The following is a 13,389-nucleotide window of genomic DNA, read 5'->3' on the forward strand; positions in this document are numbered from 1 at the left end:
CCACCTGTGCTGTGGACACTTCACACAACTTATGATGCTGCTAACGTTCGCACTCCGTTCACCGTCGTTCAGGCTGTTTGAAATATCCTCCTCGTGATCCGCAGACTTCGTCCTTTTAGTTAGCCTCTGTAGGCACGACTTAAGTGGATTTGGACCGCTCATACTTTTATTCCACACAGTTAAGTTTAACCTGTAGTAATTAGCAAATATTTGACATTTGCACGCAGTGCCACTATCGGTAAGGGGTAGTAGTGTGCCGTGTGCAAACATTTATTTTAAGTCGCATTTCAATTTTTTCATGGTTCAGTTTTTTTTTCTTCCACCGCATACCTCCGCATACCACCGGTGAGGGCCTGCGTACCACTGGTGGCACGCGTACAGCAGTTTGAGAATCATTGCTATCACGGCTATTAAATACACTAAGAAAATATACACTACAGCAAGCATGTATAGCATTGGAGGCTCTTGTAGAGTTTCTGAGTGCACTGAGCTCCACCCTCCTCCTTCCCTCTCTATTTATGCATATCCATGTATTGCTTTACCACTGCATTCCACTAACTCTACGTCTTCCCCAGGCTTTTTCTGTGTTCTCTCATCTCACAGGTTGTTGTGGAAGCCTGTCCTGTAGAAATGAAGACCCTGTCCTGCTATTGGTATTAACTTTCTCTCTCTGCTCTCTCAATCTCTCTAAACAACAACCGGTCAAGGCAGATGGCCGCCCACCTAGAGCCCGGTTCTGAGGTTTCCCCGTTAAAGGAGAGTTTTTCCTTGCAGCTATACTTGCTCATGTGGGAATGTTGGGCTTCTTTAGATGCTCTTTTGCCTCGAGATTACAATTGTTGTAATTTGGTGCTAAAAAAAAAATTGGATTGAACTGAAATCATTTTGAGACCTGTTTGGAGTATGCTCCAGCCTGTGTTTGGATGGAATTGATGACGTTGGACTTCTGGAGGGACCAGCAACACTTCCTCTACTCAGCTCTGGCCTGGATGCTGATTGGGTGATGGTGTGGATACTGTTGCCACGACAAACAGAAGACTGAAACTTGCCCTTGTGTTGTGGCGATGGAGTGTGGATGGAGGCCTCATAGCTGGTGATGTCACTTTCCTGTTGATTGTCTGGCTTATTGTCTGCTGCTGCCTCAGGAGCCTGTAGCTTCGCTGAGAGGGGGTTGAAGGTCACATAGGCCAAACATTACAGAAAACTACAAAGCATTCAGAGGGCTTGATTATCAGAGCTTCAGTTTAAAACAGATTGAGGCTGACCTAACACTGTAAATCAAGAGTGCTTGAGGGACCATGTTTTCAATCTGAACCCAACTGTAGCCAAACATATCCATTTTCCCAAACCTATAGTCAACCACAGAAGACTCAACCTCCTTACGATGCTGTTTAGTTATACTTTCCCACCATACATCAGTAAAAAACCCTCGAATCCTGAGTAAAGTCATTTACTCCAATCAATTGCTCCCATTTTACTGCTTGTGCAATGTGTGGGCTGATGTGCTGTCCTATCCTGACAAACCCTGAACTGTATCTCTGAAATAATTTCCAAATTAGACAGAGACTGTGACAGGATTGTTTACCACAGTGTCACAAACTGAGAGCCATATACCTGCAGCGAACTGGAAGCCTTTCTTCTTATCGTCAGTTCGCTCCTGAAGGGATTTAAGGAAAATTCCAGCATCAGACATTGTCAAACTAAAATACAACAATTAATAATGGTTCAATAGGCCTGGCTTTATGAAATGTGATAGAAAATTTGCTTTAACAACAACATCTGTATTATGAAAGTCATGTACAGATATTTTTTGTGCCTAATTGATCAAATATCGGCCTGGATCTAATTCAGGCCTCAATATGACACAGAACAACTGAAATATTATTTCTTATTGGATTTGGGCCACTTCCATATGTGGTCATAGTTCTGATTGTGCATAGGTGGATTATGAGTCAAAGCACCAGAGAGAAAGTGATTGCATTGATCGGTGATCTCTAAACACTGGGGTTACCCAGTAACCTCTGCATTCTATAGGCCTCAATAGTCATGTGCTAAATAAGGGCTTTTCTCAGAGGGACAATTGGTTCTTTACATAGGTCAGGTATAAAAGGACAGGTTTGAAACACGTAGGAAGCAGCACAGGGGAAAGACATCAGTCAACATGAGCAACACTGGCATGAACATGATGGGCAAGGTGCTTCTAAAATAAGAATCAGAAAAACACGACATCAATATTGTCATCCCAGTCTTTTATCTAAACATGTGTAATTATTATACTTCTTTTTTTCAGATCACCTTCTACGAGGAGAAGAACTTCCAGGGTCGCTCCTATGAGTGCATGAGCGACTGCTCTGACATGTCCTCCTACCTGAACAGGTGCCACTCCTGCAGGGTGGAGAGTAGCTGCTTCATGGTGTACGACCGCTCCAACTACATGGGAAACCAGTATTTCATGAGGAGGGGAGAGTATGCCGACTACATGAGCATGATGGGAATGAGAGACTGCATCAAGTCCTGCCGCATGATCCCCATGGTAAGCACTCTAGGACTTCACAGATGCTTAAAAGCAACTCCAGACCTGTAAAAACTTGTGTTTCATTTTGAATGTGTTGAATGTTACAGCACAGAGGATCCTACAGGATGAAGATCTATGAGAAGGAGAATTTTGGAGGTCAGATGCATGAGATGATGGACGACTGTGACAACACCATGGACCGCTACCGCATGTCTAACTGCATGTCCTGCAATGTGATGGAGGGTCACTGGCTGATGTATGAGCAGCCCAACTACAGAGGCAGGATGATGTACATGAGGCCCGGAGAGTACAGGAACTTCCAGAACTTTGGCATGAGTGGCACTAGGTTCATGAGCATGAGGCGCATCATGGACTCTTGCAACTAAATGTTAATGAAATATAAAGTAAAATTGTGAATTCTGCGTAATAAAAAAATCCCTTTAATCATTTATGTCTGTTTGAATTAACAAAAAGTTGTACAACAAGGAAAAGCAGCTAGTCTATAACAAGGCAACACATTATACACAGAATACGCAGACAAAACCACAAGAGTCAGAGTCACACGTATACACAATGTCACCTAATACAAGTTTTTGGAAGACACTGGAGCCCCTAGAGCAGTGGTTCTCAAACTTTTTACATCGGGTACCACCTCAGAAAATATTTGGCTCTCCAAGTACCACCACTATGGTCGATGTTAAAATACAGGAGCGTAGGCCTACCCTATTCAGCTGCTATGCAAATAACACACAGGAAGCACATTTATTCCTCATAAGAATATTACTTAATTTGACCTTTGTCAATCACAGACACATTGTACAAATTGGTACTAGAACAACTCTCCTATATGGGGCAGGGGGCAGTCCCTCTTACACCCAGAGCATGTTCAAACACACACACACACACACACACACACACACACACAGCATGTGAAAACATAAATCAAAAACACAACCAACTGCACTTCAAACACACAGCATTTTGGCAACTATTTAAACTGTTATAGGACTGCACCATCATGCTATTATCTGACATAAACAAGTAAATTGGCCAAACCTGCATCATCAGTAGTCTCGTCTAGTTCGATGGAATAATAGCGACTATTTTTTAATATGTTTAATCAGTGTCGTCTTAACTTCATCCGCCATGGCTCCTATTCTCCACTGTGTCATTTGAAAGTGGCACCAAATTTAACTGTTTGGCGATCTTCTCGCCACACATGATGTGTACCATCTCTTTTGCTAATGGTAAACACAGCTGTTCACCAATTGTGTGCGGCTTACCTGCTTTCGCTATGCGGAGGCTGGGCAAGATAAGAAGCCTCCTGACTGCCTCAGTTCTTCACGGACTCATTGCTAAGATCATCACCACATACACACACACTGTGGCTTTGGCTCGTCCTTCGTGCCGCTCCAGCTCAATCCCAGGTTGATATAACTCGGGTCATTTTTCCGTATTGTTTTTCGCTTTTTGCAGCCAGCCACCGGTGCTGTGGACACTTCACACAACTTATGATGCTGCTAACGTTCGCACTCCGTTCGCCGTCGTTCAGGCTGTGTAAAATATCCTCCTCCTGATCCACAGACTTCGTCCTTTTAGTTCCCGTCTGTAGCCACGACTTAAGTGGATTTGGACCGCTCATACTTTTTTTCCCCACAGTTAAGTTTAGCCTGTAGTAGTTAGCAAATAGTTGACCTTTGCACGCAGTGCCACTATCGGTAAGGGGTAGTAGTGTGCCGTGTGCAAACATTTATTTTAAGTCGCATTTCAATTTTTTCATGGTTCAGTTTTTTTTTCTTCCACCGCATACCTCCGCGTACCACCGGTGGGGGCCCGCATACCACTGGTGGCACGCGTACAGCAGTTTGAGAATCACTGCCCCTAGAGGACATCCACACATAAAGACGTAAACCAGATTCAAACCAAGGAAAGCACAGATGAAAGAACAATCCACTGACTTACTTCTTATATAATTTCTCTGCTATTAAAACATTCATTAACATGCTCAGCAGTTTTGTCATGGTGTTGTAGTTTGTTGGCACAATGAAAAATAAAAGGGTAATCAATTAAATTATTTAAAAAGAATAATACATTTCAAAAGACTATTGAAATAATGTCTCGCGCTTAGCTGGAGCCATGACATGAAAAACTCCATATCCCAACCAATTTAAAGGTACATACCCACAAATTATGAACACGGCAGTATAGGAAATTGGCAAATACCAACAATACACAATAGAAAACATTATTACTTATTTTTTTCCCATTTAATTAATTAATTAACCATTTTGATGATTTTAATTGATAATTAAGATAGTCAAAATTTATGGTGAATCCTTGAGGCTTAGATCAATTATCCACTATATTTTCTCCTTTTAATAAAGAGTGGTTCCCCAAGAATAATAATTTTATTAAAGTTATTATTATTATTATTATTATTATTATTATTTTTATTATTATTTTATTTGATTGCAATATTTGATAAAAGTGATATTTCCTGCACTGATAATCTCCAAATCCAACATATTGCTTATTCAATTCAAGTAAAAGTGATGGAGTGCATTCTGCAATTAGCAATCCAACAACAAAAATAAATAGGACAATGTAATATTCAAATCCTTTTCAGAAGGAATAATTGTGCAACCTCAAGTTTAGCAGCCCACCATAAGATCATCTTGCAGTACAATTTCTGCAATTTGAGTAACACAAGAATAACTGTAACTTGCAATCTGAATGATATCTCCATTACAACACCCAAGCATATAGCCACACACTCTCTCCCCCTCCCTCTTCCTTTCCACAGGTCTCTGTGTGTCCTGAGTAAAAACATAGATCGGCATTCAGCTCACTCATGCATGGCTGTTAAAGTCAACAGAAAATATAAAATGCATGAATAATAACGCATGATGTGACGTAACGTTAGCAGCGTTCCAGAAATTACTTTAAACATGCACAGTCACAAAATCAAATTCAAGTGCCTACAAACAGAAACACCTTCCACGTGTTAATAATCCTAATATATCATGTTTCATGGGCAGGGATACAAAGGTTGTTAAAACAATACGGGACTGCTAATCTGTTACATTACATTTAGCAGACGCTTTTATCCAAAGCGACTTCCAATAAGTGCGTTCAACATAGGTAGGCAAAGAACCCTCAGGTCAAATCGTAAGTGCAAATTTTCTTCCAAAAACCAACAGCTAAGAGCATGACAAGTGCTAGAGTAGGAGTGCAATAAGTTAGGTACCTTATCGTCAGTTCGCTCCTGAAGGGATTTAAGGAAAATACCAGCATCAGACATTGTCAAACTAAAATACAACAATTAGTAATGGTTCATCAAGGCCTGGCTTTATGAAATGTGATAGAAAATTTGCTTTAACAACAATATCTGTGTTATTAAAATCATGTACAGATATTTTTTATGCCTAATTGGTTAAATATCGGACTGGATCAGATTCAGGCCTCAATATGAAACAAAACAACTGAAATATTATTTCTTATTGGATTTGGACCACTTCCAGATGTGGTCATAGTTCTGATTGTGCTTAGGTGGATTATGAGTCAAAGCACCAGAGAGAAAGTGATTGCATTGATCGGTGATCTCTAAACACTGGGGTTACCCAGTAACCTCTGCATTCTATAGGCCTCAATAGTCATTTGCTAAATAAGGGCTTTTCTCAGAGGGACAATTGGTTCTTTACATAGGTCAGGTATAAAAGGACAGGTTTGAAACAGGTAGGTAGGCAGCACAGGAGCAAGACATCAGTCAACATGAGCAACACTGGCATGAACATGATGGGCAAGGTGCTTCTAAAATAAGAATCAGAAAAACATGACATCAATATTGTCATCCCAGTCTTTTGTCTAAACATGTGTAACTATTATACTTCTTTTTTTCAGATCACCTTCTACGAGGAGAAGAACTTCCAGGGTCGCTCCTATGAGTGCATGAGCGACTGCTCTGACATGTCCTCCTACCTGAACAGGTGCCACTCCTGCAGGGTGGAGAGTGGCTGCTTCATGGTGTACGACCGCACCAACTACATGGGAAACCAGTATTTCATGAGGAGGGGAGAGTATGCCGACTACATGAGCATGATGGGAATGAGAGACTGCATCAGGTCCTGCCGCATGATCCCCATGGTAAGCACTGTAGGACTTCACAGATGCTTAAAAGCAACTCCAGACCTGTAAAAACTTGTGTTTCATTTTGAATGTGTTGAATGTTACAGCACAGAGGATCCTACAGGATGAAGATCTATGAGAGGGAGAATTTTGGAGGTCAGATGCATGAGATGATGGACGACTGTGACAACACCATGGACCGCTACCGCATGTCTAACTGCATGTCCTGCAATGTGATGGAGGGTCACTGGCTGATGTATGAGCAGCCCAACTACAGAGGCAGGATGATGTACATGAGGCCCGGAGAGTACAGGAACTTCCAGAACTTTGGCATGAGTGGCACGAGGTTCATGAGCATGAGGCGCATCATGGACTCTTGCAACTAAATGTTAATGAAATATAAAGTAAAATCGTGAATTCTGCGTAATAAAAAAATCCCTTCAATCATTTTTGTCTGTTTGAATTAACAAAAAGTTGTACAACAAGGAAAAGCAGCTAGTCTATCACAAGGTAACACATTATACACAGTATACACATACAAAACCATTAGAGTCAGAGTCACACGTATACACAATGTCACCTAATACAAGTTTTTGGAAGACACTGGAGCCCCTAGAGCAGTGGTTCTCAAACTTTTTACATCGGGTACCACCTCAGAAAATATTTGGCTCTCCAAGTACCACCACTATGGCCGATGTTAAAATACTGGAGCGTAGGCCTACCCTATTCAGCTGCTATGCAAATTACACACAGGAAGCACATTTATTCCTCAAAAGAATATTACTTAATTTGACCTTTGTCAATCACAGCCACATTGTACAAATTGGTACTAGAACAACTCTCCTATATGGGGCAGGGGGCAGTCCCTCTTACACCCACAGCATGTTCAAACACACACACACACACACACACACACACAAACACACACACACACACACACACACACACACACAGCATGCGAAAAAGTTGTACAACAAGGAAAAAAATTAGAAAGCTAGTCTATAACAAGGCAACACATTATACACAGTATACGCAGACAAAACCCTTAGAGTCAGAGTCACACGTATACACAATGTCACCTAATACAAGTTTTTGGAAGACACTGGAGCCCCTAGAGGACATCCACACATAAAGACGTAAACCAGATTCAAACCAAGGAAACCACAGATGAAAGAACAATCCACTGACTATTATAAAATGTCTCTGTTATTAAAACATTCACTAACATGCTCAGCAGTTTTGTCATGCTGTTGTAGTTTGTTGGTGAAATGAAAAATAAAACGGTAAACAATGAAATTATTTAAAAAGAATAATACATTTCGAAAGACTATTGAAATAATGTCTCACACTTACCTGGAGCCATGACATGAAAAACTCAATATCCCAACAAATTAAAGGTAAATACCCACACAATTAGGAACTCAGCAGGACAGTAAATTTTCAAATACCAGAAATACACAATAGAAAACATTAAAACTTATTTGTTCCCATTTGATTAGGGCAGGCCTCATGCTCATTGACGATCACATAGCGGGTGGTGAGAGCACGTCGTCTTGTGTAACTCTGTGCACTGATTATTCCAGCAGCGTCAAGGGGATGTATAGCACGTATGGTCTTCCTGTACAGGGGGTCAGAGTGGACATTGTCACGATCAGAGGCGGACGGAGTACATAGCTTCATTACTTAAGTAAAAGTACAGATACTGCTTGTTAAATTTTACTCAAGTACAAGTAAAAGTACTACAGTCAGATGTTTACTTAAGTAAACGTACTGAAGTACTTGTTTTTAAAAGTACTCAAGTACCAAGAGTACATTTTCTAAATATTGTATTATTACTGCCACAGTGCTTACCTTTACCTATAGAAACCTCCGGGATGGAGTTTTTATGGAATCTTTAATGTTAATACCTTGAAGAATGTAACAAATTTAGAAAATCAAATCATTGACAAAAAAGTATTTTTCATATTTTTAAAATGTTACTTTATTCAACATTCCAACTTGCTCTGATGATTTAATTAATGACTTTATGGTTTAAAAAAACCAATCTAGGCCTTCAGGTAAAGTACACTCAAGACATCAGCAGTGGTGAAATGGGGATTATAGTATTCTTTGTGACGTTGTCATAAGAATAGCGTTCCCCCACTTAAATATGCATATGTACACAAATAAAGCCATATTCGGATGGGATTAGTTTGACGTGGGGTAAAATAATTTTACCTCAGGACGTCTGACTGCAATATAAATGACCAATTCGCACGGGATTAAGAAATCCCTGTATAATACCAGAAATGGGAGGGGTAACTTGATTTACGCACTGCTGTCACCAGCTGTCGCCATGAGCGTGTTACATTGCTTCCTTATATCGTGTTCAAAAGGAGGTTAATAATAGCAAAGAATAGGCATATAGGGACATCTATACACGTTGATAATAATTAATGGAGACAAATATTACCCATCAACAGTGGTGGTTAAGTCTCGGCCTCTGATAAATTTGCCCTTCTTTTTTTATCGGTGTTCGTATGTCCAGAACACTTCGGTTTTGCCCAAGCTATTATATTTCGACTGCCATCTGAGGTCGTTTTTCCAAACCGTTTTACAGAAGGTAAAAGTCCCCGTAATTTTTTCTGACATTCTCTGGAATAATTACTGTCCAACTGAATCTGACCATGGAGTTTGCGTTCATGGTAGGAAAACTGAAGGTGATCGCTGATAGGCTGTCCCTGTGAGTGGCACCTGTACAATCCAATCACGTTTGAGAAGGAAACAACTCAATACTGAATCCACAGGGTTTCCCCGCTTTTTACTTGTTTTTTGAAAAAGTAACGAGTACTCATGGTTATGGATAGAAATGTAGCGGTGTAAAAAGTACAATATTTGCCTTCAAATGTACTTGAGTAAAAGTACTCCCCCAACATAATACTCGAGTAAAGTACAGATCCCTAAAAAGTGTACTTAAGTACAGTACTCAAGTAAATGTACTCCGTTACTGCCTGCCTCTGGTCACGATGACTTGGGGGATTGTATGCTATATGGGACGAATAGGACTTGGACCTGCGGGTACTGCTAGGGCAGCCAAAAAACTGTGGGAGCCTGTTATGAGAATGAAAAACACAACAGAAAAATGTCTCTTTAATCATTGCTGGTGTGAAAGCAGGACTTACACAAAGTAAATGTCACTGCAAATGGTAATATTCATATCAGTTTGTTTTAACTGCAGTTTGGCAGTTCTTGATAACTTTTTCAATTCATATTACAAATACAACAAAAACAAAAACAATAACTCCTTCGATAAGTCCTTAGATTCAACATAAATATGATCATTTAAATGCACACTTTGAATGTACTAGTTTCGTTAATGATTTGTAACATTGGTGCTGTTTATAACATGGACTTGTTATGCACTTCTTCGCATCCTGACTATGTTTCAAAAAACTATACTGTGTGGTCATTTAATTCAGATATCATGTAGGTTTCAGCTTTTACAAGCCAACCCTGTACCTACATCCTACCAACATTCTGTGCTTGAACAGAAAAAAACATTGATAGTGTGGAGTCCGCAGCATTCACAGAATTGTCCGATTTACCCATTTAGAAGTAGTAAACATATTCATTTCAACAACAACAGCATATAAAACTATACTATAACTATTGTATCCATCATGGCAGAAGTGCTTTTCCCTAAGTAAAGAATTGGAAGATATTGACTGGTCTACAAAAGCGTACCCAAGTAATTTTCAGAGCCTGCATTTATCAGGCGCCTCTCTTGTTGAACCACCTACCAGCTTCTGTCCGAGGGGCAGAAACCCTCTCTACGTTTAAGAGTAGGCTTAAAGCTTTCCTTTTTGATAAAACTTATAGTAAGGGCCGACCAGGCTTGCCTAGGACCAGTCCCTACTTATGCTGCTATAGGCCTGGACTGCTGGGGGACTTCCCATGATGCACTGAGCTCCTCTCTCCTCCTCCCCTCTCTATTTATGCATATCCATGTATTACACTGCATTCCACTAACTCTACTGCTTCCCCAGAGTTTGCTGTGTTCTATCGTCTCACAGGTTATTGTAGAAGCCTGTCCTGTAGAAATGAAGACCCTGTCCTGCTATTAGTATTAATATCATTAGTCATATGTCATATTTACACTTGAACTATGGTTATTGTTGCTGTGCCTCTCTGTGTGTGCCTCTCTCTCTCCTCTCTTTCTCTCTCTCTCTCTCTCTCTCTCTCTCTCTCTCTCTCTCTCTCTCTCTTCTGTCTTTCTCTCTAAACAACAACCGGTCAAGGCAGATGGCCGCCCACCTAGAGTTCGGTTCTGAAGTTTTTTCCCATTAATGGACAGTTTTTCCTTGCCGCTATACTTGCTCATGGGGGAATGTTAGGCTTCTTTAGATGCTCTGTTTGTTATGTGCCTCGAGATAACAATTGTTGTGATTTTGCGCTATATAAATACAGTTGAAATGAACTGATATAATTTTGAGACCTGTTAGGAGTAATACCACCCTGTGTTTGGGTGGTATTGATGCTGTTGGACTTCTGGAGGGACCAGCAACACTTCCTCTACTCAGTTCTGCCCTGGATGCTGATTGGGTGATGGTGCAACTGAAACTTGCCCTTGTGTTGTGGCGATGGAGTGTGGATGGAGGCCTCTCAGCTGGTGATGTCACTTTCCTGTTGGTTGTCTGGCTTATTGTCTGTTGCTGCCTCAGGAGCCTGTAGCTTCGTTGAGAGGGGGTTGAAGGTCACATAGGCCAAACATTACAGAAAACTACAAAGCATTCAGAGGGCTTGATTATCAGAGCTTCAGCTTAACACAGATTGCGACTGACCTGACACTGCAAATCAAGAGTGCTTGAGAGACCATGTTTTCAATCTGTCCTAGTCCGTCCTGTCCTCTCAAAATCTGAACCCAACTGTAACCCAACATATCCATTTTCCCAAACCTATAGGCAACTGAAGAAAACACAACCCTCCTTACGACGCTGTTGAGTCATTATTTTCCAGCATCAATCAGTAAAAACCCTTGAATCCTGAGTAAAGTCATTCACTCAATCAATCAATTGCTTCCATTTAACTGTTTGTGCCATGGGTGGGCTGCTGTTCTGTCCTATCCTGAAAAACCCCAAACTGTATCTCTGAAATAATTTCCAAATTGGACAGAGACTGTGACAGGAATGTTTACCACAGTGTCGTAAACTGAGAGACAGACACCTGCAGCCAACTGGAAGACTTTTTTCTTATCGTCAGTTCGCTCCTGAAGGGATTTAAGGAAAATTCCAGCATCAGACATTGTAAAACTAAAATACAACAATTAATAATGGTTCATCAAGGCCTGGCTTTATGAAATGTGATAGAAAATTTGCTTTAACAACAGTATCTGTATTATGAAAATCATGAACAGATATTTTTTGTGCCTAATTGATCAAATATCGGCCTTGATCAGATTCAGGCCTCAATATGACACAGAACAACTGAAATATTATTTCTTATTGGATTTGGGCCACTTCCAGATGTGTCATAGTTCTGATTGTGCATAGGTGGATTATGAGTCAAAGCACCAGAGAGAAAGTGATTGCATTGATCGGTGATCTCTAAACACTGGGGTTACCCAGTAACCTCTGCATTCTATAGGCCTCAATAGTCATTTGCTAAATAAGGGCTTTTCTCAGAGGGACAATTGGCTCTTTACATAGGTCAGGTATAAAAGGACAGGTTTGAAACAGGTAGGTAGGCAGCACAGGAGCAAGACATCAGTCAACATGAGCAACACTGGCATGAACATGATGGGCAAGGTGCTTTTAAAATAAGAATCAGAAAAACACGACATCAATATTGTCATCCCAGTCTTTTATCTAAACGTGTAATTATTATACTTCTTTTTTTCAGATCACCTTCTACGAGGAGAAGAACTTCCAGGGTCGCTCCTATGAGTGCATGAGCGACTGCTCTGACATGTCCTCCTACCTGAACAGGTGCCACTCCTGCAGGGTGGAGAGTGGCTGCTTCATGGTGTACGACCGCTCCAACTACATGGGAAACCAGTATTTCATGAGGAGGGGAGAGTATGCCGACTACATGAGCATGATGGGAATGAGAGACTGCATCAAGTCCTGCCGCATGATCCCCATGGTAAGCACTGTAGGACTTCACAGATGCTTAAAAGCAACTCCAGACCTGTAAAAACTTGTGTTTCATTTTGAATGTGTTGAATGTTACAGCACAGAGGATCCTACAGGATGAAGATCTATGAGAGGGAGAATTTTGGAGGTCAGATGCATGAGATGATGGACGACTGTGACAACACCATGGACCGCTACCGCATGTCTAACTGCATGTCCTGTAATGTGATGGAGGGTCACTGGCTGATGTATGAGCAGCCCAACTACAGAGGCAGGATGATGTACATGAGGCCCGGAGAGTACAGGAACTTCCAGAACTTTGGCATGAGTGGCACAAGGTTCATGAGCATGAGGCGTATCATGGACTCTTGCAACTAAATGTTAATGAAATATTCAGTAAAATCGTGAATTCTGCTGAATAAAAAAATCCCTTCAATCATTTTTGTCTGTTTGAATTAACAAAAGGTTGTACAACAAGGAAAAGCAGCTAGTCTATAACAAGGCAACACATTATACACAGAATACACATACAAAACCATTAGAGTCAGAGTCACATGTTTACACAATGTCACCTAATACGAGTTTTTGGAAGACACTGAAGCCCCTAGAGGACATCCACACATAAAGACTTAAACCAGA

At 40.8% G+C, this 13,389-nt stretch overlaps 3 protein-coding genes across 4 annotated transcripts; all 3 read left to right on the forward strand.

The window, feature by feature from the left end:
- Window positions 1-2,161: 2,161 nt before the first annotated feature.
- On the forward strand, window positions 2,162-2,901 carry LOC143009344 (gamma-crystallin M2-like). Its single transcript, XM_076161442.1, has 3 exons — window positions 2,162-2,194; window positions 2,291-2,533; window positions 2,623-2,901. The coding sequence occupies exons 1-3, from the start codon at window positions 2,162-2,164 to the stop codon at window positions 2,899-2,901; spliced, it is 555 nt and encodes a 184-aa protein (XP_076017557.1).
- Window positions 2,902-5,545: 2,644 nt separating this feature from the next.
- LOC143009347 (gamma-crystallin M2-like) lies at window positions 5,546-7,026 on the forward strand. 2 transcript variants are annotated; one of them, XM_076161447.1, is made up of 3 exons: window positions 5,546-5,563; window positions 6,416-6,658; window positions 6,748-7,026. In XM_076161447.1, exons 1-3 carry the CDS (start codon window positions 5,546-5,548, stop codon window positions 7,024-7,026), a joined length of 540 nt encoding a protein of 179 aa, XP_076017562.1. The 2 variants fall into 2 exon arrangements, with proteins under 2 accessions (XP_076017562.1, XP_076017561.1); XM_076161446.1 differs by lacking the exon at window positions 5,546-5,563 and adding an exon at window positions 6,287-6,319.
- Window positions 7,027-12,390: 5,364 nt separating this feature from the next.
- LOC143009346 (gamma-crystallin M2-like) lies at window positions 12,391-13,128 on the forward strand. Its single transcript, XM_076161445.1, has 3 exons — window positions 12,391-12,423; window positions 12,518-12,760; window positions 12,850-13,128. Exons 1-3 carry the CDS (start codon window positions 12,391-12,393, stop codon window positions 13,126-13,128), a joined length of 555 nt encoding a protein of 184 aa, XP_076017560.1.
- The last annotated feature ends 261 nt before the right edge of the window (window positions 13,129-13,389 follow it).

The sequence above is a fragment of the Genypterus blacodes genome, unplaced genomic scaffold (assembly GCF_046128005.1).
Source record: "Genypterus blacodes isolate CSIRO-AG114 ecotype Tasmania unplaced genomic scaffold, CSIRO-AGI_Gbla_v1 ptg000111l_1, whole genome shotgun sequence".
NCBI classification, from domain to species: Eukaryota; Metazoa; Chordata; class Actinopteri; order Ophidiiformes; family Ophidiidae; genus Genypterus; species Genypterus blacodes.

Coding starts and splice junctions, on each gene's coding strand:
- LOC143009346 (XM_076161445.1), top strand. CDS start 12,391: ATGAGCAACACTGGCATGAACATGATGGGCAAG. Junction 12,424..12,517: donor GCATGAACATGATGGGCAAG/GTGCTTTTAAAA, acceptor TCTTTTTTTCAG/ATCACCTTCTACGAGGAGAA. Junction 12,761..12,849: donor CCTGCCGCATGATCCCCATG/GTAAGCACTGTA, acceptor TGAATGTTACAG/CACAGAGGATCCTACAGGAT.
- LOC143009344 (XM_076161442.1), top strand. CDS start 2,162: ATGAGCAACACTGGCATGAACATGATGGGCAAG. Junction 2,195..2,290: donor GCATGAACATGATGGGCAAG/GTGCTTCTAAAA, acceptor TCTTTTTTTCAG/ATCACCTTCTACGAGGAGAA. Junction 2,534..2,622: donor CCTGCCGCATGATCCCCATG/GTAAGCACTCTA, acceptor TGAATGTTACAG/CACAGAGGATCCTACAGGAT.
- LOC143009347 (XM_076161446.1), top strand. CDS start 6,287: ATGAGCAACACTGGCATGAACATGATGGGCAAG. Junction 6,320..6,415: donor GCATGAACATGATGGGCAAG/GTGCTTCTAAAA, acceptor TCTTTTTTTCAG/ATCACCTTCTACGAGGAGAA. Junction 6,659..6,747: donor CCTGCCGCATGATCCCCATG/GTAAGCACTGTA, acceptor TGAATGTTACAG/CACAGAGGATCCTACAGGAT.